General features: G+C 38.1%; 1 protein-coding gene across 1 annotated transcript in view; it reads right to left on the minus strand.

The window, feature by feature from the left end:
• Positions 1-522: 522 nt before the first annotated feature.
• Positions 523-22,109, minus strand: part of LOC110149702 (ATP-binding cassette sub-family C member 4-like) — a 326,525-nt gene continuing 304,938 nt past the window's right edge. Inside the window, 1 exon segment of the mRNA XM_070471511.1 lies at positions 523-2,573. Within this exon segment, the coding sequence (XP_070327612.1) occupies positions 2,535-2,573 (39 nt within the window). The 3' untranslated portion in view covers positions 523-2,534.

A 22,109-nucleotide genomic window follows, 5' to 3' on the forward strand; every position in this document is an offset into this window, starting at 1 on the left:
TTGAGGAGAATCAGTTACTCAGTCATTTTAGTTAAACATCAATCACCAAGAGTTTTCGTCACAGTATACCCTCATGACCTACCTCTGGATCTGTTATACATGTCATGAGGGGCATGCAGATGTGCTGTTCAAACCTCCCTTCATGGACTCATTGCCCAGCCACTAGAAGTGCTGCTAGTGGGCAGCCTTAAGCCACCAGCCCTTCTGGTGCAGCCTCTGTACAATGACCTAAACAGGTGGATGTATGAAGTCCCGGCCAGTGGGTATGTCACAACAATCCCAAAGATTCATCACATCAGAACTCCCATGGGGTCAGCTAGGGTCATCTGGCCAGTGCTCCAGCTTGATCTTTTCCTCTGCCCTATCCCATTTCTTCCCTCTTGACTCCACAAGTGCTGATCCTAATAGCACCTTTAATACACATGCCAATACTGAACTCCATCCAAGCCTGCATGTCAGAGAAGCAACCTGTAACAAGTATCAAAAAACATTCAGTTCTTGGACAGGATTTTTATTTGAAATTACTGTTTACACACATACTTATAACATTTCTAAATCACCAAGTAAAATATAAAATAGAAACAAGGACTCTCTGTGTGAGTGTGGTTACCTTTGATTTAAAATCCTCAAATGTTTGACTAAAACAAAATTAAGCTTCATGTTAATAACAAAAGAAAATTAATATGTTGAACCATATGAAACTACAATTTTTATAGGTTAAAAAAAGGTTGGATGTAATTTTCACATGGTTTAATCTCATAGTAAAAAGCAATTAGCATTTGAAATTTAGAGGACATTACACTTATGAATAACTCACAGGTAAAAGATATAATGAATAAAATTTAAAATTAGAAAATACCTAATACTATGGTTATTGATCAGCGCCAAGTACCAAAACTTATAGTTGCAGCTAAAGTGAGTCTTAGGGGGGGAAAGTGGGCTTTATGTACTTAACTTTCAACTTAGTCACTTTTCTAATATAAGTTTCTAATTTAAGAATTTAGTGAAAAATATCTCAAAGTAAATGCTGAAAAGTTAAAAAAAAGAAAGAATAATATAGTGAAAAAAACCCACCAAAGGATCAATCAGGCAAAAAAACTTATTTTTTTAAAATTAATAGGAAAAACTCTTTCAAGATTTTTCAAGGAAAAAAAAAAAAAAAACAGGGCAAAGTCACAAAGTTAAAAAGCAAAGAACAACATAGTTATAGATGCTGCAGAGATTAAACATTTAATATACTATGAATAATTTTATGCCAGTCAAACTCAAAACTCACAGAAACAAATCCACTCCTAAAGGAATAAAACTTAACCAAAAATTACTCTGTAGAAATAACACACTGTTAAGTACTAAAATAATTACCAAAAATTAACTAGATGTTGATTGTTGTACAATATTGTGGATACAATTAATGCCACTGAATTGTATGTTTAAAAATGGTAATATGGCAAATTTTATGTTATCTATACTGTACCATTAAAAAATGTAAAAAAATCCCCAATCTAGAAGACAATCAATGATCATGTCTGCTTTTCATTATCAAATGCCCTCGAAGGGTTCCTATTTTGAGAAAGCAAGTTTTCTCTCCCTTCTCTTTTAATATATAAAATGAAATGTTGTCCTTCTGTATCTTAATCACATATCTTCTTTTTCAGGGGCACCACTCTCCCCTATAATATCACTTACAGTATATTTTTTTGTTGTTTGTTTTTCTTATCAGTTTTCTCTGCAGTATTTTAACCAGAGGTCTTTGGGTGGAATAATTGATCCTAGTTATATTAAAGGCAGTTGTGAAACAAAACAGCAACTTGATAGTCTTCAAGTAAACAGAATCCTTGATATAACTGGAAAGTAATATGTAATTCTGGGAATAGTAAAAAAAAATCTGTGATAAATTTGTTTTATAACTTAGAAAATGAGCTAAAGCTCTAGACTGTCTCAAGGCACACAACCTGGGAGACAGCTTTTATTGGTGGCTTGCTTCTCTGATTTGGATAAGGAAATAAAAGAGTATAACCTGTAAAAATAATAAGTTATTTTGTAAGAGTTTGAAATCATTGTGTGAAGTTGGAGAGAGATAGATCCAAATAAACAAACATCTTGTATGTGTATTTACACATATTTGTTGTTGGTATAATGGAGAAGGCAATGGCACCCCACTCCAGTACTCTTGCCTGGAAAATTCCATGGGCAGAGGAGCCTGGTAGGCTGCAGTCCATGGGGTCACGAACAGTCGGACATGACTGAGCGACTTCACTTTCACTTTTCACTTTTATGTGTTGGAGAAGGAAATGGCAACCCACTCCAGTGTTCTTGCCTGAAGAATCCCAGGGATGGGGTCGCACAGAGTCGGACACGACTGAAGTGACTTAGCAGCAGTTGCTGGTATAAAGAAGTGCAATATAGTTTATGCAGGGCAAATACTGTTGGAGAAATGCCTTCAGAATAGACTTGACTGCACAGGAGGATCACAACGCTATCTCAAAATTGTTGAGATTAAGGTCTGTCCATTGGAAGCATTCATAACCACAAGGTCACTGAGCATCATCTGGATAATTCCTTTGGAAGTACACCTGAAAAAAAAGAAATAAAAAAAGCTGTAAAGTCCCTCCTAAAGCAATGCATTTCTAGGATCACTTCTTCATGTGAAGCAAATCATAACACTAATGGAGGCACAATTTTTAAACCCAGCAATGTGTTTATTCTATGAATGATGTAGCCCCATTAAAACCCTTAGTGGGACTGGGCTGAATGCCAAACATGATTCCCTTGAGTTCTGATGATTCTGATTCACAGATAAGCTTTAATCACTAATTGATAACCAAAATCACTTTACAGAATTAAAACATAGAGATAAATTGTAAACAAGATGACAAAGAGGCTGGGAAATCTAGTGTCTGCATGAGGGCTTCTCACTTTCACACAAAAATGAGCACCATCAATCTGGATGTTAATATCAGGTTTGCCAGGTCTTTGAATTCTTGAATTTTACCAATTTCTAGCTGAACTGGAAGAGATAGAGGTTTTCTGATAAATGTATAATCAGAACATAAAGGAAGTGAAATGCTGTCAAGTTTGTCCCACAATCATCAGTTTTTATAGCTGCACCATATCTTGGTTTCTTGACGAATGCACATAACAAAATGAAATAATGTCAAGACTTGTGAGCTCTTACCTCTAAATGTGTTTGGGTGAAAAAGGACTTCAAATGTCATTTTTTTTCCCCAAATAATTGAATGTGTAAAGTTTTGTTTGAGTGTTTAAAAAGAAAATGTGCCATCTATCTGAAGCTGACTCGTGTCATGTGCTAGGTTGCTAGGTTGCTAGGTCATGTGAATCCAGATTCATTTTATAAAACTTGATTCTAAGTCCATTTGTGGATGCTATCAACAAAATTATCATGAGAGATAGTGGGCTTCACATATGAAACAGAAAAGGTCTGAGACACCTACCTTTATAGTAGGTGTACTTTTTCTCTTGTTATTTGCACACTTGCTACTCCCTAGACAGCACCGCATATGAAATGCTATATATCAAAATGTCCCTTATGTTAAGGAGAAAAACAAGAAATTCTCCAAGAATGTTTAGGGCCCATGGATGAAATCTGAAGCTAGTTCCATTACGAATGTAAGGATTTAAAAAAGGGGGGGGGGTGCTTTGGACCCAGTGGTTCAGAATCCACCTGCCAATGCAGGGGACACAGCTTGATCCCTAGTCCAGGAAGATCCACATGTCATAGGGCAACTAAGCCCGTGTGCCATAACTACTGAGTCCACGTGTCTCTACTACCAATCCCGTATGCCACAACTACTGAAGCCAGTGCACCCTAGAGCTCATGCTCTGTAACAAGAGAAGTCAGAAAAGCCCACACACCACAACTATAGACTAGCCCCCTGCTCATCACAACTAGAGAAAGCCTGTGGGCAGTAATGAAGACTCAGCATAGCCAAAAATAAATAGATAAATAAATTAAAATTTTTAAAGTAACAAAGTAAGCCCTTTTGAGATGGCATTGTTGGAGGCACTCAAGTTGAGGGGCAGGCCCCCATAGGAGCTTCTTTCTCTGGATACTCTGAGGTGTCAGGGTACTGCCTACATGAGCTCCAGGGGTGGGTGTAAGCTGATGCTGCCACCTCAGACTCCAGAGGCAGGCGCAGACAGGTGCCACTACCACCTCCAAGGGTCCTGTGAGTTGGTGCAGGTCACTTCCCCCACCTTCCTTGAAGCGTGCATGGCTCACCATCACTACTGAGGCACCCCTGACTGGGAGCCAAGTGCCTTCCTGGGAGAGTGCACATGCCATACACCCACACAACTGCACACCCCCTATCAAGGGGAAAATAGCCAGCATATGCTGAGGAAATAGATGGCAAGCATCAAAACCTAAAACAGTCCTCCCACTAAAAAAAAAAATAATAATTTTAAATCCACAAAAGCTACACAGGGGCACTCCCACATATAAATAACCCTGTAAGACAACAGTAGATAATTGTTTCACCTAAATTCAGAGTAAGAGCAAAATGAAGAAGAGGAAGCACTCTCAGTTAAAAGACCAGGAGAATTCCCCTGAAGGAACAATGAAACAGATCTCTTCAGTCTAATAGACAGCAAGCTCAAAAGGAGGCAATGAAAATACTGAAGGAATTAAGAAAGGCTATCAACAGAAATGCAAATTACTGGGAAAAGGAACTAGAGACTATAAGGATTCAGGAGAATGCATTTGCTGAGACTAAAACTGAGCTCAAGGCAATGAAGAGCAGAATGAATAATGCAGAATAAAGAATACGTGACCTGGAAGATAGAATAATGGAAATTATTTAATCAAAACAGCAGACAAAAAGCCAAATGAAAAATTAAAGCAATATAAAAAAGCTAAGGGATAATGTAAAGCAGGCCAATCTATATATAATAGGGATTCCTGAAGGAGAAGAAAAAGAAAAGGGGATTGAAATGTATTTGAAAAAATTATGGCTGAAAACTTCCTAGATACAAGATTCACAGAGAGCCCCAAACAAGATGAACCCAAACAGTCCTATACAAAGACATATTATGATAAAAATGGTAAAAGTTAGAGATAAAGAGAAGATTCTAAAGACAGCAAGAGAAAAACAAAGAGGTCATTTAAGAGAACTCCCATAGGCTATCAGCTGATTTCTCTACAGAAACACTACAGGCCAAAAGGGAGTGGCAAAATATATTGAAAGGATTAAAAGAGAAAAAAAATCAACTCAATGCACATGAATTTGAGCAAACTCCAGGCGACGGTGAAGGACAGGGAAGCCTGGCTTGCTGCAGTTCGTGGGTCACAAGGAGTTGGACATGACTCAGTGACTGAACAGCAATACTCTACCTGGAAAGACTGTTTAGAATGGCAGGAGACGTAATTTCTCAGATAAGCAAAAACTAAAGGAATACAGCAATACTAAAACTATCCTGAAAGAAATATTGAAAATTCATCTCTAAATAGAAAAGAAGCAGGAAGATATAGGAAGGAGGAAATCACAATTGAAAAGTAAATCACATAAATTAGTGAGAATACAGGTCAAAAAGAAAAAAAAAAACCTATTTGTGAAAGCAATGATAAACACAAGGAGCAGCAAAAAGATAAACATGGAGATGTAAAAAGGGACATTAAAATCATATTATGTGGGGAAAAGTGTGAAAGTGTTAGTTGCTCAGTCATGTCTGACTTTTTGCAATCCCATGAACTGTAGTCCACCAGGCTCCTCTGTCCATGAAATTCTCTAGGCAAAAATACCGCAGTGGGTTGCCATTCTCTTCTCCAAGGGATCTTCCCAACCCAGAGATCAAACCTGGGTCTCCCAAATTGCAGGAAGATTCTTTACCATCTGAGCCACCAAGCAAGCCCAAATATGTGGGAATTGAGAATCAGTTCAGTTCAGTTCATCCGCTCAGTCGTGTCTGACTCTTTGCGACCCCATGAATCGCAGCATGCCAGGCCTCCCTGTCCATCACCATCTCCCGGAGTTTACTCCAACTCATACCCATCGAGTCGGTGATGCCATCCCGCCATTTCATCCTCTGTCGTCCCCTCCTCCTCCTGCCCCCAATCCCTCCCAGCATCAGGGTCTTTTCCAATGAGTCAACTCTTCGCAGGAGGTGGCCAAAGTACTGGAGTTTCAGCTTCAGCATCAGTCCTTCCAATGAACACCCAGGACTGATCTCCTTTAGGATGGACTGGTTGGATCTCCTTGCAGTCCAAGGGACTCTCAAGAGTCTTCTCCAACACCACAGTTCAAAAGCATCAATTTTTCGGTGCTCAGCTTTCTTCACAGTGCAACTCTCACATCCATACATGACCACTGGAAAAACCATAGCCTTGACCAGAAGGAGAATAAGAAAATGCAAATTCTTTTTCTTATTTTTAAAATGTGTTTGAGCCTATCTGAGTTGAATGATTCTATGAAGACCTACAAGACCTTTTAGAACTAATGCCCAAAAAAGATGTACTTCTCATTAGAGGGGACTGGAATGCAAAAGTAGGAAGTCAAGAAACACCTGGAGTAACAGGCAAATTTGGCCTTGGAGCACAGAATGAAGCAAGGCAAAGGCTAATAGAGTTTTGCCAAGAGAACGCCCTGGTCATAGCAAACACCCTCTTCCAACAGCACAAGTGAAGACTCTACACATGGACATCACCAGATGGTCAAAACCAAAATCAGAATGATTAAATTCTTTGCAGCCAAAGATGGAGAAGCTCTATAGAGTCAGCAAAAACAAGACCAGGAGCTGACTGTGGCTCAGATTATGAACTCCTTATTGCCAAATTCAGACTTAAACTGAAGAAAGCAGGGAAAACCACTAGACCATTCAGGTATTACCTAAAACAAATCCCTTATGACTATACAGTGGAAGTGAGAAATAGATTTAAGGGACTAGATCTGATAGACAGAGAGCCTGATGAACTATGGACGGAGGTTCATGACATTGTACAGGAGACAGGGATCAAGACCATCCCCATGGAAAAGAAATGAAAAAGGCAAAAGCGTTGTTCGGCCTTACAAATAGCTGTGAAAAGAAGAGAAGTGAAAAGCAAAGCAGAAAAAGAAAGATATTCCCATTTGAATGCAGAGTTCCAAAGGATAGCCAGGAGAGTTAAGAAAGCCTTCCTCAGTGATCATTGCAAAGAAATAGAGGAAAACAACAGAATGGGAGAGACTAGAGATCTCTTCAAGAAAATTAGAGATATCAAGGGAACATTTCAGGCAAAGATGGGCTCGATAAAGGTCAGAAATGGTATGGACCTAATAGAAGCAGAAGATATTAAGAAGAGGTGGCAAGAATACACAGAACTGTACAAAAAAGATCTTCATGACCCAGATAATCACAATGGTGTGATCAGTCACCTAGAGCCAGACATCCTGGAATGGGAAGCCAAGTGGGGCTTAGAAAGCATCACTATGAACAAAGCTAGTGGATGTGACAGAATTCCAGTTGAGCTATTTCAAATCCTGAAAGATGATGCTGTGAAAGTGCTGCACTCATATGTCAGCAAATTTGGCAAACTCAGCAGTGGCCACAGGACTGGAAAAGGTCAGTTTTCATTCCAATCCCTAAGAAAGGCAATCCCAAAGAATGCTCAAACTACCGCACAATTGCACTCATCTCACACGCTAGTAAAGTAATGCTCAAAATTCTCCAAGCCAGGCTTCAGCAATACGTGAACGGAGAACTTCCAGATGTTCAAGTTGGTTTTAGAAAAGGCAGAGGAACCAGAGATCAAACTGCCAATATCTGCTGGATCATCAAAAAATCAAGGGAGTTCCAGAAAAACATATATTTCTGCTTTATTTACTATGCCAAAGCCTTCAACTGTGTGGATCACAATAAACTGTGGAAAATTCTGAAAGAGATGGGAATACCAGACCACCTGATCTGCCTCTTGAGAAACCTGTATGCAGGTCAGGAAGCAACAGTTAGAACTGGACATAGAACAACAGACTGGTTCCAAATAGGAAAAGGAGTACATCAAGGCTGTATATTGTCATCCTGCTTATTTAACTTACATGCAGAGTACATCATGAGAAATGCTGGGCTGGAGGAAGCACAAGCTGGAATCAAGATTGCTGGGAGAAATATCAATCACCTCAGACAGGCAGATGATACTACCCTTATGGCAGAGAGTGAAGGGGAACTGAAAAGCCTCTTGATGAAAGTGAAAGAGGAGAGTGAAAAAGTTGGCTTAAGCCTCAACATTCAGAAACCTAAGATCATGGCATCTGGTCCCATCACCTCATGGGGAATAGATGGAGAGACAGTGGAAACAGTGTCAGACTTTATTTTTTGGGGGCTCCAAAATCACTGCAGATGGTGACTGCAGCCATGAAATTAAAAGACGCTTACTTCTTGGAAGGAAAGTTATGACCAAACTAGATAGCATATTAAAAAGCAGAGACATTACTTTGCCAAGAAAGGTCTGTCTGGTCAAGACTATGGTTTTTCCAGTGGTCATGTATGGATGTGAGAGTTGCACTGTGAAGAAAGCTGAGCACCGAAAAACTGATGCTTTTGAACTGTGGTGTTGAGAGTCCCTTGGACTGCAAGGAGATCCAACCAGTCCATCCTAAAGGAGATCAGTCCTGGGTGTTCATTGGAAGGACTGATGCTGAAGCTGAAACTCCAGTACTTTGGCCACCTCCTGTGAAGAGTTGACTCATTGGAAAAGACCCTGATGCTGGGAGGGATTGGGGGCAGGAGGAGAAGGGGACGACAGAGGATGAGATGGCGGGATGGCATCACCGACTCGATGGGCATGAGTTTGAGTAAACTCCGGGAGTTGGTGATGGACAGGGAGGCCTGGCATGCTGCGATTCATGGGGTTGCAAAGAGTTGGACTCGACTGAGCGACTGAACTGAACTGAACTGAACTAACAGTCTAAAGCAAGCAGATATATAAAGGGATTAACATACTTGAAAAACAGGGCAACCACAAGTCAAAAGCATACAACAGACTCACAAAAAACAAAAAGAAGAAAATAAAATAAAGCAAAAAATAAAGTTAAATATTTAAACTATGAAAAGGAAAACAAAAATAAAAAGAAAGGAACAAAGAAGAAGCAAAGAATCAACTGGCAAACAAGGTTTGAAATAGACATAAATACATATGTACCAATAATTACCTTAAATGTCAATGGTTGCAGAATCAAAAGACATGCAATGTCCCACTGCATTAAAAACAAGAACCTAGATTCAGGGGACTCAAACAGGGTCTCTGTGACAATCTAGAAGCCTGGGATGGGGAGGAAAATGGGAGGGAGGTTCAGGAGGGAGGAGACACTGGTGTACCTATGGCTGATTCTTGTTGATGTATGACAGGAAATCACAAAATTCTGTAAAGCAATTATCCTTCAGTTAAAAAACAATAAATCTAAATAATTTGGAAAACAAATACCAAGCACCTACAAGAGACCCATGCTGCCTATAATACTCAACTTAGGCAAAGAGTACACACAGATTGAAGGTGTGGAGATGAAAAAAGATATTTCATGCAAACAGAAATGACAGGAGAGCAGGAATTGCAATACTGTACTCATTAAAAAAAAAGACTTTAAAGCAAAGGCTATAAAGAAAGATAAAGAAGGACATTATATAATAATAAAAAGGTCAATACAAAAAGAGAATTTTACATTCATCAACATATACACACCTATAGAAGCATCAAAATACATAAAACAAATACTAACATACATAACAAGAGAAAGCAATAAGAATACAATAATAATAGAAGACATTAATACCCATTCACATCAATGCACAGATCTTCCATACAGAGAATCAATATGGCAACAGAGGTCCTAAATGATACAATAGAAGAGTTAGACCTAATTGATATTTTCAGAACACTACATAAAAAAAAAAAAAAAACCCAAAGTACACATTCTTATCAAGCAGGCACAGAACATTCTCTAGGATTTACCATATATTAAGGCACAAAATTCACCTCAATAAATTTGAGTATAGAAATTATTTCAAGCATCTTCTCTTACCACATGGCATAAAACTAGAAATCAACAACAGGAAAAGAAACAAGAAAACAAAATTACATGGAGAATATGTAACACACTACTTAAAAACCAGTGGGTCAATAAGAAAATTAAAAAGGAAATTAAAAAATATCTTGAGACAAACAACAATGAAAACGTTAACTATACAAAATCTATTTGGATTGGATTGCTCAGTTGCTCAGTCATGTCCAATTCTCTGTGGCTCTATGGACTGCAGCCCACCAGGCTTCTCTCTCCATGGGATTTTCCTGGCAAGAATACTGGAGTGGGTTGCCATGTCCTCCTCCAGGGGATCTTCCCAACCCAGGGATTGAACCTGCATCTCCTGTGTCTCCTGCATTGCATGCAGATACTTTACCACTGTATGGGGCTTCCCTTGTGGCTCGGATGGTAAGGGATCCACCTGAAATCTGGGAGACCTAGGTTTGATTCCTGGGTTGGGAGGTTCCCCTGAAGAAGGGATAGGCTACCCACTCCAGTATTCTTGGGCTTACCTTGTGGCTCAGCTGGTAAAGAAACCTCCTGCAATGCGGACCTGGGTTTGATCCCTGGGTTGGGAAGATCCCCTGGAGAAGGGAAATGCTACCCTCTCCAGTATTCTGGCCTGCAAAATTCCATGGACTTTATAGTCCATGGGGTCCCAAAAAGTCGGGCATGACTGAGTAACTTTCACTTTCACTTTACCACTGAGCAACTGGGGAAGCCCCACAAAATCTATGCTATGCAGCAAAAGTAATTCTTAGAGGGAAGTTTATAGTCATACAGGCCTTCATCAACAAACAGAAAAATCTCAAGTAAACAAGCTAACCTATCACCTAAAAGAATTAGAAAAAGAAGAACAAAGAAAAAAACCCTAAAATCAACAGAAAGAAGGAAATAATAAAGATTGGGGAGAAATAAAAAAAAAATAGAGATTTAAAAAATAGAAAAAAAAAATCAACAAAACCAAGAGCTAGTGTTTCGAAAGAGTAAACAAAATTGACAAACTTCTAGCCAGGCTCACCAGGAAGAAAGGAGAAAGAACCCAAACAAACAAAATAGAAAATCAAAAAGGAAAAATCTCAACTGATACCAAAGAAATACAAAAAACCATAAGGGAATACCAAGTATATGCCAACAAACTTTGCAATCTAGAAAAAATGGACAACTTTCTAGAAACACATAACCCAACTAAAACTGAAGCAAGAAGAAATAGATAATTTGAACAGATAGATCACTAGAACTGAAATAGAATCTATATTTTAATAACTCCCTACAGACAAAAGTCCAGGACCAGATGGCTTCACAGCCAAATTCTACCAAACATACAAAGAAAAACTTATACCAATTTTTCTTAAACTCTTCCAAAAGATTAAAGAAGAAGGAATGCTCCCAAAAATATTCTATGAAGCCACCATCACCCTGATAATAAATCAGACAAAGATAACACCAAAAAAGAAAATTACAGGCCAAAATCTGTGATGAATCTATCGATAGACATAAAAATTATCAACAAAATGTTAGCAAATTAAATAAACCTACACATAAAAAAGATCATACACCATGACCAAGTGGGTATGGGTATGGTGACCAAGTGGGTATTCATTCCAGATTCATAAGGATGGTTCAACACATGCCAATCAGTATAATATACCACATTAACAAAAGAAAAGTAAAAACAAACAAATAAAGAACCTGATCATCTCAATAAATGCAGAAAAAGGATCTGATAAAATTCAACACCTATTCATAATAAAAACTCTTACTAATGTGGGAATAGAAGGAACATATCTCAACATAATAAAAGTCATTTATAACAAACCCAAAGCCAATATAATACAATAATAATAGTGAAAAGCTAAAAGCCTTCCTGCTAAAATCTGGAGTAAGACAAGGATGCCCATTCTCACTACTTCTTTTCAACATAGTATTGGAAGTCCTAGCCACAGTTAGAAGACAATTAAAAGAAATAAAATGCATCCAAATTGTAAGGAAAGAGGTAAAACTGTCACTATATGCAGATTCCATGACACTATATAAAGAAAACCCTAAAGACTCCACACCAAAACTGCTAGATCTAATAAATGAATTCAGCAAAGTAGCAAGATACAAGATTAACATTCAGAACTCGTTTGCAATCCTTTACACTAGCAATGAAATATTACAAACGGAATACCTTTTAAAACTCACACCAAAAGAAGAAAAAGAAAAAAAACCTTGGAATAAACCTAACCAAGGAGGTGAAGGACATACGCTGAGAACTATAAAACACTGATAAAGGATATTAAAGATGACTGAAATAAATTGAAAGATAGTGTATGTTCTTGAATTGGAAGAATCAATATTGCTAAAATGGCAATACTCTCCAAAGAAATCTAAAGGTTTAATGTGATCCTTATCAAACTACCCATAACATTTTTCTCAGAACTAAAACAAATAATCTAAACATTTACATGGAACCACGGAGGACCTAGAATCACCAAAGAAATCTTAAGGGGAAAAAAAACAAACTGAGAGGCATAACTCTCTCAGACTTCAGACAATACTGCAAAGCTACAATAATCAAAGCAGTGTGGGATTAGTGTGAAATAGCATGAAAATTAATGGAATAGAATAGACAGCCCAGAAGTAAACCCACATACCTACTGTCAATTAATCTTCAACAAAAGAAGTAAGAACTTAAAATGGGGAAAAGACAGTCTCTTCAACAAGTGGTGCTAAGGAAGTTGGACAGCTGCATGCAAAGCAATGAAGGTAGAACACACTCTCACATCATGCACAAAAATAAACTCAAAATGACTTAAAGACTTAAACATAAGACATGACACCATAAAATGCCTAGAAGAAATCATAGGCAAACATTCTCTGACATAAATCATACCAATGTTTTCTTAAGTCAGTCTCCTAAGGCAATAGAATTAAAAATAAGAATAAACAAATCAGACCTAATCAAACTTACAAGACTTTGCACAGCAAGGGAAATGATAAAACAAAACAAAAAGACAACCTATAGAATGGGAGAGAAATATTTGTAAATGATGCAACAGACAAGGGCTTAATCTCCAAAATATACAAACAGCTGATACAACTCAACAAAATAAAAACATGAAACCCAACAAAAAAATGGGCAGAAGATCTTAATAGACATTACTCCAAAGAAGACATGCAGATGGCCAGTAGGCATCTGAAAAGATATTTGTCACCACTAATTATTAGAGAAATGTAAATCAAATCTACCACTTCACACTGGTCAGGATGTCCATCATTTAAAAGTCTACAATTAATAAATTATGGACAGGGTGTGGAGAAAAGGGAACCCTCCCACACTAATGATGGGAATGTAAGTTGGGATTGATACAGCTACTATGGAAAGCAATACAGAGGTTCCTCAGAAAACTAAAAATAGAATTACTTTATGTTCCAGCAAACCCATTCCTGGGCATATGCCCAGAAAAAACTAGAATTCAAATAGATACATGCATGTTTATGTTCATAGCAGCAGTATTCACAATAGCCAAAACATAAAAACAACCTAAACGTCCATCGAAGAAGTAATGGATAAAGAAGATGTGGTATTGCTGGTCATACACACCAAAGAAACCAGAACTGAAAGAGACACAGATACACCAATGTTCATTGCAGCACTGTTTACAATAGCTAGGACATGAAAGCAACCTATATGTCCATTGGCAGACGAATGGATAAAGAAGTTGTGGTACACATACAGGATGGAATATTACTCAGCTATAAAAAAAAAAAGAACACATTTGAGTCAGTTCTAATGAGGTAGACAAAACTGGAGCCTATTATACAGAATTAAGTAGGGCAAAAAGAAGAAAACCAATACAGTATATTAACACACATATATAGAATTCATAAAGATGGTAACGACGATCATATGTGCAAGGCAGCAGAAGAGACACAGATGTAAAGAAAAGACTTTTGGACCATGTGGGAGAAGGCGAGGGTGGGATGATTTGAGAGAATAGCACTGAAACATGTATATTACCATATGTAAAATAGATGGCCAGTGCAAGTTTGATGCACGAAGCAAGGCACTCAAAGCTGGTGTTCTGGGACAACCAAAGGGATGGGGTGGGGAGGAAGATGGAAGAGGAGGTTCAGGATGGGGGGGACACATGTGCACCTGTGGCTGATCCATGTTGATGTATGACAAAACCACCACAATATTGTAAAGCAATTAGCCTCCAATTAAAACAAATTAAAAAATTTTTTAAAAGATGTGGAACTGATTACTGGCTGGATTTGTCTCTCTCCTTTTGATTCCCCCTTTTATCCTCCTTGCCACCTTTGTCTCCTTCCTCCCTCTTCTCCACTCTGTGTAACTCTGTGAACATCTCTGAGGGGTCGGAGAGCGCATAGGAAAGGGATTACTGGCTAGCTTGCTCTCTCCCCTTTTGATACCCCCTCTGCTCCTCCTGTTCACCTCTAACTCCCTCTTACCTCTTCTCTTCCCATATAACTCTGTGTACCTCTCCAGGTGTCCCTCACTGTGGAGAAACTTATCATCATTAACTTAGATGTTTTATCATCAGTGCTGTATAGATGGAGAAGTCTTGAGGTTACTGTAAGAATAAGACTGAAAACCAGAGGCAGGAGGCTTAAGTCCAAATCCTGAGACTACCAGAGAACTCCTGAATCCAGGGAACATTAAATGATAGGAGCTCATCAAATGCATCCATACCTACACTGAAACCTAGCATCACCCATGGGCCAAAAAAGCTCCAGACCAAGACATACCACACAAATTCTCCAGAAACACAGGAACATACCCATGAGCATCAATATACAGGCTAAGCAAAGCCACACCAAACCCACTGACATCTCAAAACTTATTACTGGACACTTCATTGCATTCCAGAGAGAAAAATCCAGCTCCACCCACCAGAACACTGACACAAGCTTCCCTAACCAGAAAACCTTGACAACCCACCCACACCCCAACGAGGAGCCATCCAACCACACCCACAGCGAGGAGCCTCCGCAATAAAGAGGAAACACCAATAGCCAGAATACAGAAAGGCCATCCCAAACACAGCAATATAAACAAGATGAAAAGGCAGAGAAATACCCAGCAGGTAAAGGAACAGGATAAATGCCCACCAAACCAAACAAAAGAGGAAGGGATAGGGAATCTACCATAGTGAAAATGATCCAAAATCTTGAAAGCAAACTGGAGTTACAGATAAATAGCCTGGAGGCAAGGATCAAGAAGATGCAAGAAAGGTTTAACAAAGACCTAGAAGAAATAAAAAGGAGTCAATATATAATGAATAATGCAATAAATGAGATAAAAAACACTCTGGAGGGAACCAACAGTAGAATAATGGAGGCAGAAGATAGGATAAGTGAGGTAGAAGATAGAATGGTAGAAATAAATGAAACAGAGAGGAAAAAAGAATTAAAAGAAATGAGGACAACCTCAGAGACCTCTGGGACAATGTTAAACGCCCCAACATTCAAATCATAGGAGTCCCAGAAGAAGAAGACAAAAATAAAGACCATAAGAAAATACTTGAGTAATATTCCATGGTGTATATGTACCACAGCTTCCTCATCCATTCGTCTGCTGATGGACATCTAGGTTGCTTCCATGTCCTGGCTATTATAAACAGTGCTGTGATGAACATTGGGGTGCACGTGTCTCTTTCAGATCTGGTTTCCTCGGTGTGTATGCCCAGAAGTGGGATTGCTGGGTCATATGGCAGTTCTATTTCCAGCTTTTTAAGAAATCTCCACACTCTTTTCCATAGTGGCTGTACTAATTTGCATTCCCACCAACAGTTTCAATGTATGACAAAAACCACTGCAATGATGTAAAGTAATTAGCCTCCAATTAATAAAAATAAATGAAAAAAAAAAAAAAGAAAATACTTGAAGAGATAATAATGGGGAAGGAAATAATCACCCAAGTCCAAGAAACCCAGAGAGTCCCAAAAAGGATAAACCCAAGGCAAAACACCCCAAGACACGTATTAATCAAATTCACAAAGATCAAACACAAAGAACATATATTAATAGCAGCAAGGGAAAAACAATAAGTAACACACAGGGGATTCCCATAAGGACAACAGCTGATCTTTCAATAGAAACTCTTCAGGCCAGAAGGGAATGGCAGGATATACCTAAAGTGTTGAAAGAAAAAAACGTACAGATTACTGTACCGAGCAAGGATCTCATTCAAATATGAGGGAGAAATCAAAAGCTTTACAGACAAGCAAAAGCTAGGGAATTCAGCACCACCAAACCAGCTCTCCAACAAATGCTAAAGGATCTTCTCTAGACAGGAAACACAGAAAGGGTGTATAAACTCAAACCCAAAATAATAAAGTAAACGGCAGTGGGATCATACTTATCAATAATTACCTTAAATGTAAATGGGTTGAATGCCCCAACCAAAAGACAAAGACTGGCTGAATGGATACAAAAACAAGATCCCTATACATGTTGTCTACAAGAGATCCACCTCGAATCAAGCGACACATACAGCCTGAAAGTGAAGGGCTGGAAAAAGATATTCTACACAAACAGAGACCAAAAGAAAGCAGGAGTAGCAATACTCATATCAGATAAAATAGGCTTTAAAGCAAAGGCTGTGAAAAGAGACAAAGAAGGACCCTACATAATGATCAAAGGATCAATCCAAGAAGAAGATATAACAATTATAAATATATATGCACCCAACATAGGAGCACCACAATATGTAAGGCAAATGCTAACAAGTATGAAAGGGGAAATTAACAATAACACAATAATAGTGGAGACTTCAAAACCCCACTCACACCAATGGACAGATCAACTAAACAGAAAATTAACAAGGAAACACAAACTTTAAATGACACAATAGACCAGTTAGACCTAATTGATATCTGTAGGACATTTCACCCAAAAACAATGAATTTCACCTTTTTCTCAAGCACACACGGAAACTTCTCCAGGATAGATCACATCCTGGGCCATAAATCTAGCCTTGGTAAATTAAAAAAATTGAAATCATTCCAAGCATCTTTTCTGGGCACAATTCAGTGAGATTAGATGTCAATAGAGGAGAAAAACTATTAAAAATTCCAACATATGGAGGCTGAACAACAAGCTGCTGAGCAACCAAAAAATCACAGAAAAAAAATCAAAAAAGAAATCAAAATATGCATAGAAATGAATGAAAATGAAAACACAACAACCCAAAACCTATGGGACACTGTACTAAGGGGAAGTTTCATAGCAATACAGGCTTACCTCAAGAAACAAGAAAAAAGCCAAATAAATAACCTAACTCTACACCTAAAGCAACTTGAAAAGGAAATTATGAACACGAGGGTTAGCAGAAGGAAAGAAATCTTAACAATTAGGGCAGAAATAAATGCAAAAGAAACAAATGAGACCATAGCAAAAATCAACAAAGCCAAGAGCTGGTTCTTTGAGAAGATAAATAAAATTGACAAACCATTAGCCAGACTCCTCAAGAAACAAAGGGAGAAGAATCAAATCAACAAAATTAGAAATGAAAATGGAGAGATCACAACAGACAACACAGAAATACAAAGGATCATAAGAGACTACTATCAGCAACTATATGCCAAGAAAATTGACAACTTGGAAGAAATAGACAAATTCTTAGAAAAGTATAACTTTCCAAAACTGAACCAGAAAGAAACAGAAAATCTTAACAGACCCATCACAAGCATGGACATTGAAACTGTAGTCAGGAATCTTCCAGCAAAAATAAACCCATGATCAGAGGGCTTCACAGCTGAATTCTACCAAAAATTTAGAGAAGAACTAACACCTATCCTACTCAAACTCTTCCAGAAAATTGCAGAGGAAGGTAAACTTCCAAGTTCATTCTATGAAGCCACCATCACCTTAGTACCAAAACCTGTCAAAGATGCCACACAAAAAAAGAAACCTATAGGCCAATATCACTGATGAACATAGGCGCAAAAATCCTTAACAAAATTCTAGCAAACAGAATCCAACAACATATTTAAAAGATCATACATCAAGACCAAGTGGGCTTTATCCCAGGGATGCAAGGTTTCTTCAATATCTGCAAATCAATAAATGTAATACACCACATTAACAAATTGAAAAATAAAAGCCACATGATTATCTCAATAGATGCAGAGAAAGCCTTTGACAAAATTAAACATCGATTTATGATAAAAACTCTCCAGGAAGCAGGAATAGAAGGAACATACTTCAACATAATAAAAGCTATATGTGATAAACCCACAGCAAACACTATCCTCAATGGTGAAAAGTTGAAAGCATTTCCCCTAAAGTCAGGAAAAAGACAAGGGTGCCCACTCTCACCACTACTATTCAACATAGTTTGGGAAGTTTTGGCCACAGCAATCAGAGCAGAAAAAGAAATCAAAGGAGTCCAGATTGGAAAAGAAGTAAAACTCTCGCTGTTTGCAGATGACATGATCCTCTACATAGAAAACCCTAAAGACTCCATCAGAAAATTACTAGAGCTAATCAATGAATATAGTAAAGTTGCAGGATATAAAATCAACACACAGAAATCCCTTGCATTCCTATACAATCACAATGAGAAAACAAAAAGAGAAATTAAGGAAACAATCCCATTCACCATTGCAACGAAAAGAATAAAATACTTAGGAATAAATCTACCTAAAGAAACAGAAGACCTATATATAGAAAACTATAAAACACTGATGAAAGAAATCACAGAGGACACAAACAGATGGAGAAATATACAGTGCTCATGGATCAGAAGAATCAGTATAGTGAAAATGACTATATTACCCAAAGTAATCTATAGATTCAATGCAATCCCTATCAAGCTACCAATGGTATTTTTCAGAGAACTAGAACAAATAATTTCATAATTTGTATGGAAATACAAAAAAAAAAAACTCAAATAGCCAAAGCAATCTTGAGAAAGAAGAATGGAACTGGAGGGATCAACCTGCCTGACTTCAGTCTATACTACAAAGCCACAGTCATAAAGACAGTGTGGTGTTGGCACAAAGACAGAAATATAGATCAATGGAACAAAATAGAAAGCCCAGAGATAAATCCATGCACCTATGGACACCTTATCTTTGACAAAGGAGGCAAGAATATACAATGGAGAAAAGACAATCTCTTCAACAAGTGGTGCTGTGAAAAGTGGGCAATGACTTGTGAAAGAATGAAACTAGAACACTTTCTAACACCATACACAAAAATAAACTCAAAAGGTATTAAAGATCTAAATGTAAGACCAGAAACTATAAAACTCCTTGAGGAAAACATAGGCAAAACACTCTCTGACATAAACCACAGCAGGATCCTCTATGACCCACCTCCCAGAATATTGGAAATAAAAGCAAAAAATAAACAAATGGGACCTAATTAAACTTAAAAGTTTTTGCACAACAAAGGAAACTATAAGCAAGGTGAAAAGACAATCTTCAGAATTGGAGAAAATTGTAGCAAATGAAGCAACAGACAAATAATTAATCTCAAAAATAAACAAGCAACTCCTCAGCTTAATTTCATAAAAATAAAAGACCCAATCAAAAAGTGGGCCAAAGAACTAAACAGACATTTCTCCAAAGAAGACTTACAGATGACTAACAAACACATGAAAAGATGCTCAACATCACTCATTATCAGAGAAATGCAAATCAAAACCACAATGAGGTACCATTTCACGCCAGTCAGAATAGCTGCTATCAAAAACTCTACAAGTAATAAATGCTGGAGAGCGTGTGAAGAAAAGGGAACCCTCTTACACTGTTGGTGGGAATGCAAACTAGTACAGCCACTATGGAGAACAGAGTGGAGATTCCTTAAAAAACTGGAAATAGAACTGCCATATGACCCAGCAATCCTGCTGCTAGGCATACACACCAAGGAAACCAGAATTGAAAGAGATTTGTACCCCAATATTCATTGTAGCACTGTTTATAATAGCCAGGACATGGAAGCAACCTATATGCCCATCAGCAGATGAATGGATAAGAAAGCTGTGGTACATATACACAATGGAATATTACTCAGCCATTAAAAAGAATACATTTGAATCAGTTCTAATGAGATGGATGAAACTGGAGCCTATTATACAGAGTGAATTAAGCTAGAAAGAAAAACACCAATACAGTATACTAATGCATATATGTGGAATTTAAAAAAATGGTAATGATAACCCTGTATGCAAGATAAGAAGAGAGACACAGATTTATTGAACAGTATTTTGGACTCTGTGGGAGAGGGTGAGGGTGGGATGATATGGGAGAACAGCATTGAAACATGTAAATTATCATATCTGAAACGAATCGCCAGTCCAGGTTTGATGCATGATACAGGATGCTCGGTGCTGGTGCACTGGGATGACCCAGAGGGATGGGAATGGGAGGGAGTTGGGTGTTGGGTTCAGGATGGGGAACACATGTACACCCATGGCGGATTCAAGTCAATGTATGGCAAAACCAATACAATGTTGTAAGGTAAAATAAATAAATAATTTTTTTTCAAAGCATCAATTCTTTAGTGCTCAGCTTTCATTGTAGTCCAACTTTCCCATCCATACATGACTACTGGAAAAACCATGCTTTGACTAGATGGACCTTCGTCAGCAAAGTCATCTCTCTGTTTTTTAATTTGCTGTCTAGGTTTGTCATAGCTTTTCTTCCAAGGAGCAAGCGTCTTTTAATTTCATGGCTGCAGTCACCGTCTGCAGTGATTTTGTAGCCCAAGAAAATAAAGTCTCTCACTGTTTCCATTGTTTCCTCATCTATTTGTCATGAAGTGATGGGACCGGATACCATGATCTTAGTTTTCTGAATGTTGAGTTTTAAGCCAGCTTTTCCACTCTCCTCTTTCACTTTCATCAAGATGCTCTTTAGTTCTTCTTTGCTTTCTGCTATAAGGGTGGTGTCATCTGCGTGTCTGAGGTTATTGATATTTCTCCTGGCAATCTTGATTTCAGCTTGTGCTTCTTCCAGCCTAGCATTTCACATGATGTACTCTTCATATAAGTTAGATAAGCAGAGTGACAGTATACAACCTTGACGTACTTCTTTCTCAGTTTGGAACCAGTCTGTTGTTCCTTGTCCAGTCATAACTGTTGTTTGCTGACCTGCATACAGATTTCTCAGGAGGTAGGTAAGGTGGTCTGGTATTCATATCTCTTGAAGAATTCTCCACAGTATATCTAACAGAAATACTGTGAGATACTTGGAATATGTTTTGAAGAGATATTTAAAATATTACACAAGTAAATTTATTCTTTACAAGTAAAAAATCTGGAAAATGTGAAGTATAAAGTATGAAGAAGTAAAAATACACCTATAATTTCATGATCAGAGATCTAGTTTCAATGGGGAAGCCTCACCACACACAGTTAGAAGCCTCATCCCACCTCAAGCCATGCCTCTCAAGGGGCAAGAGCACCAGACCATCATTCCCTCCCTCCATCCTTCCATCAACCCCATTCTCACCTTGCTCCAGAAAGAATTATAGCCAGCTGCATGACAATGACTAAGTTCTTTAAACCAGACCTCAGTGCAGGCATTCTTGCCACTTCTGCTTGTTCCTCTTGTCTTAACCACAGAAACCCAAGGCCATGAAGTCAGCAAAGCAAAAAATATCAAAAGAGGAACATTTTGACTGAGACCAGGGGACCAAAATGACCAGGGATAACATCATGGAAATAGCTATCCTAAAAAAAAAATCAACTATATGTGACAGCCGTCATATAGGCACCCTAAAACTTTTCTTTAAGTACATCTTGCTATCTCTTAGAAGGCAGGATGATAGTTCTTTAAAAAATTAGTCTGCTATCCTACTCACTTGCTAGCAAATTAACAAATTTCTTTCCTTTATTCTTTGAAATTTGCCTTCATTATTCTCATTCATTATGGAAACAAGACCAAATTTTTCATTACAAAACCACATGACCTGAGTGTTCCTCACTGAGCGCCTTCCTCACACCACACACAGTGCTTAGTGCCTCCCGCAGCTCATCTCTGAGAAAGTGCTCTGTCAGCTTCAGCACCACTCAGACTACAGTGTGAAGGTGCTATGAGTTTTTTATTTGTCCTGATGACAACTTCATTTTCCATAAGCTAG

The sequence above is a fragment of the Odocoileus virginianus genome, chromosome 8, assembly GCF_023699985.2.
Source record: "Odocoileus virginianus isolate 20LAN1187 ecotype Illinois chromosome 8, Ovbor_1.2, whole genome shotgun sequence".
In the NCBI taxonomy this organism is placed as follows: Eukaryota; Metazoa; Chordata; class Mammalia; order Artiodactyla; family Cervidae; genus Odocoileus; species Odocoileus virginianus.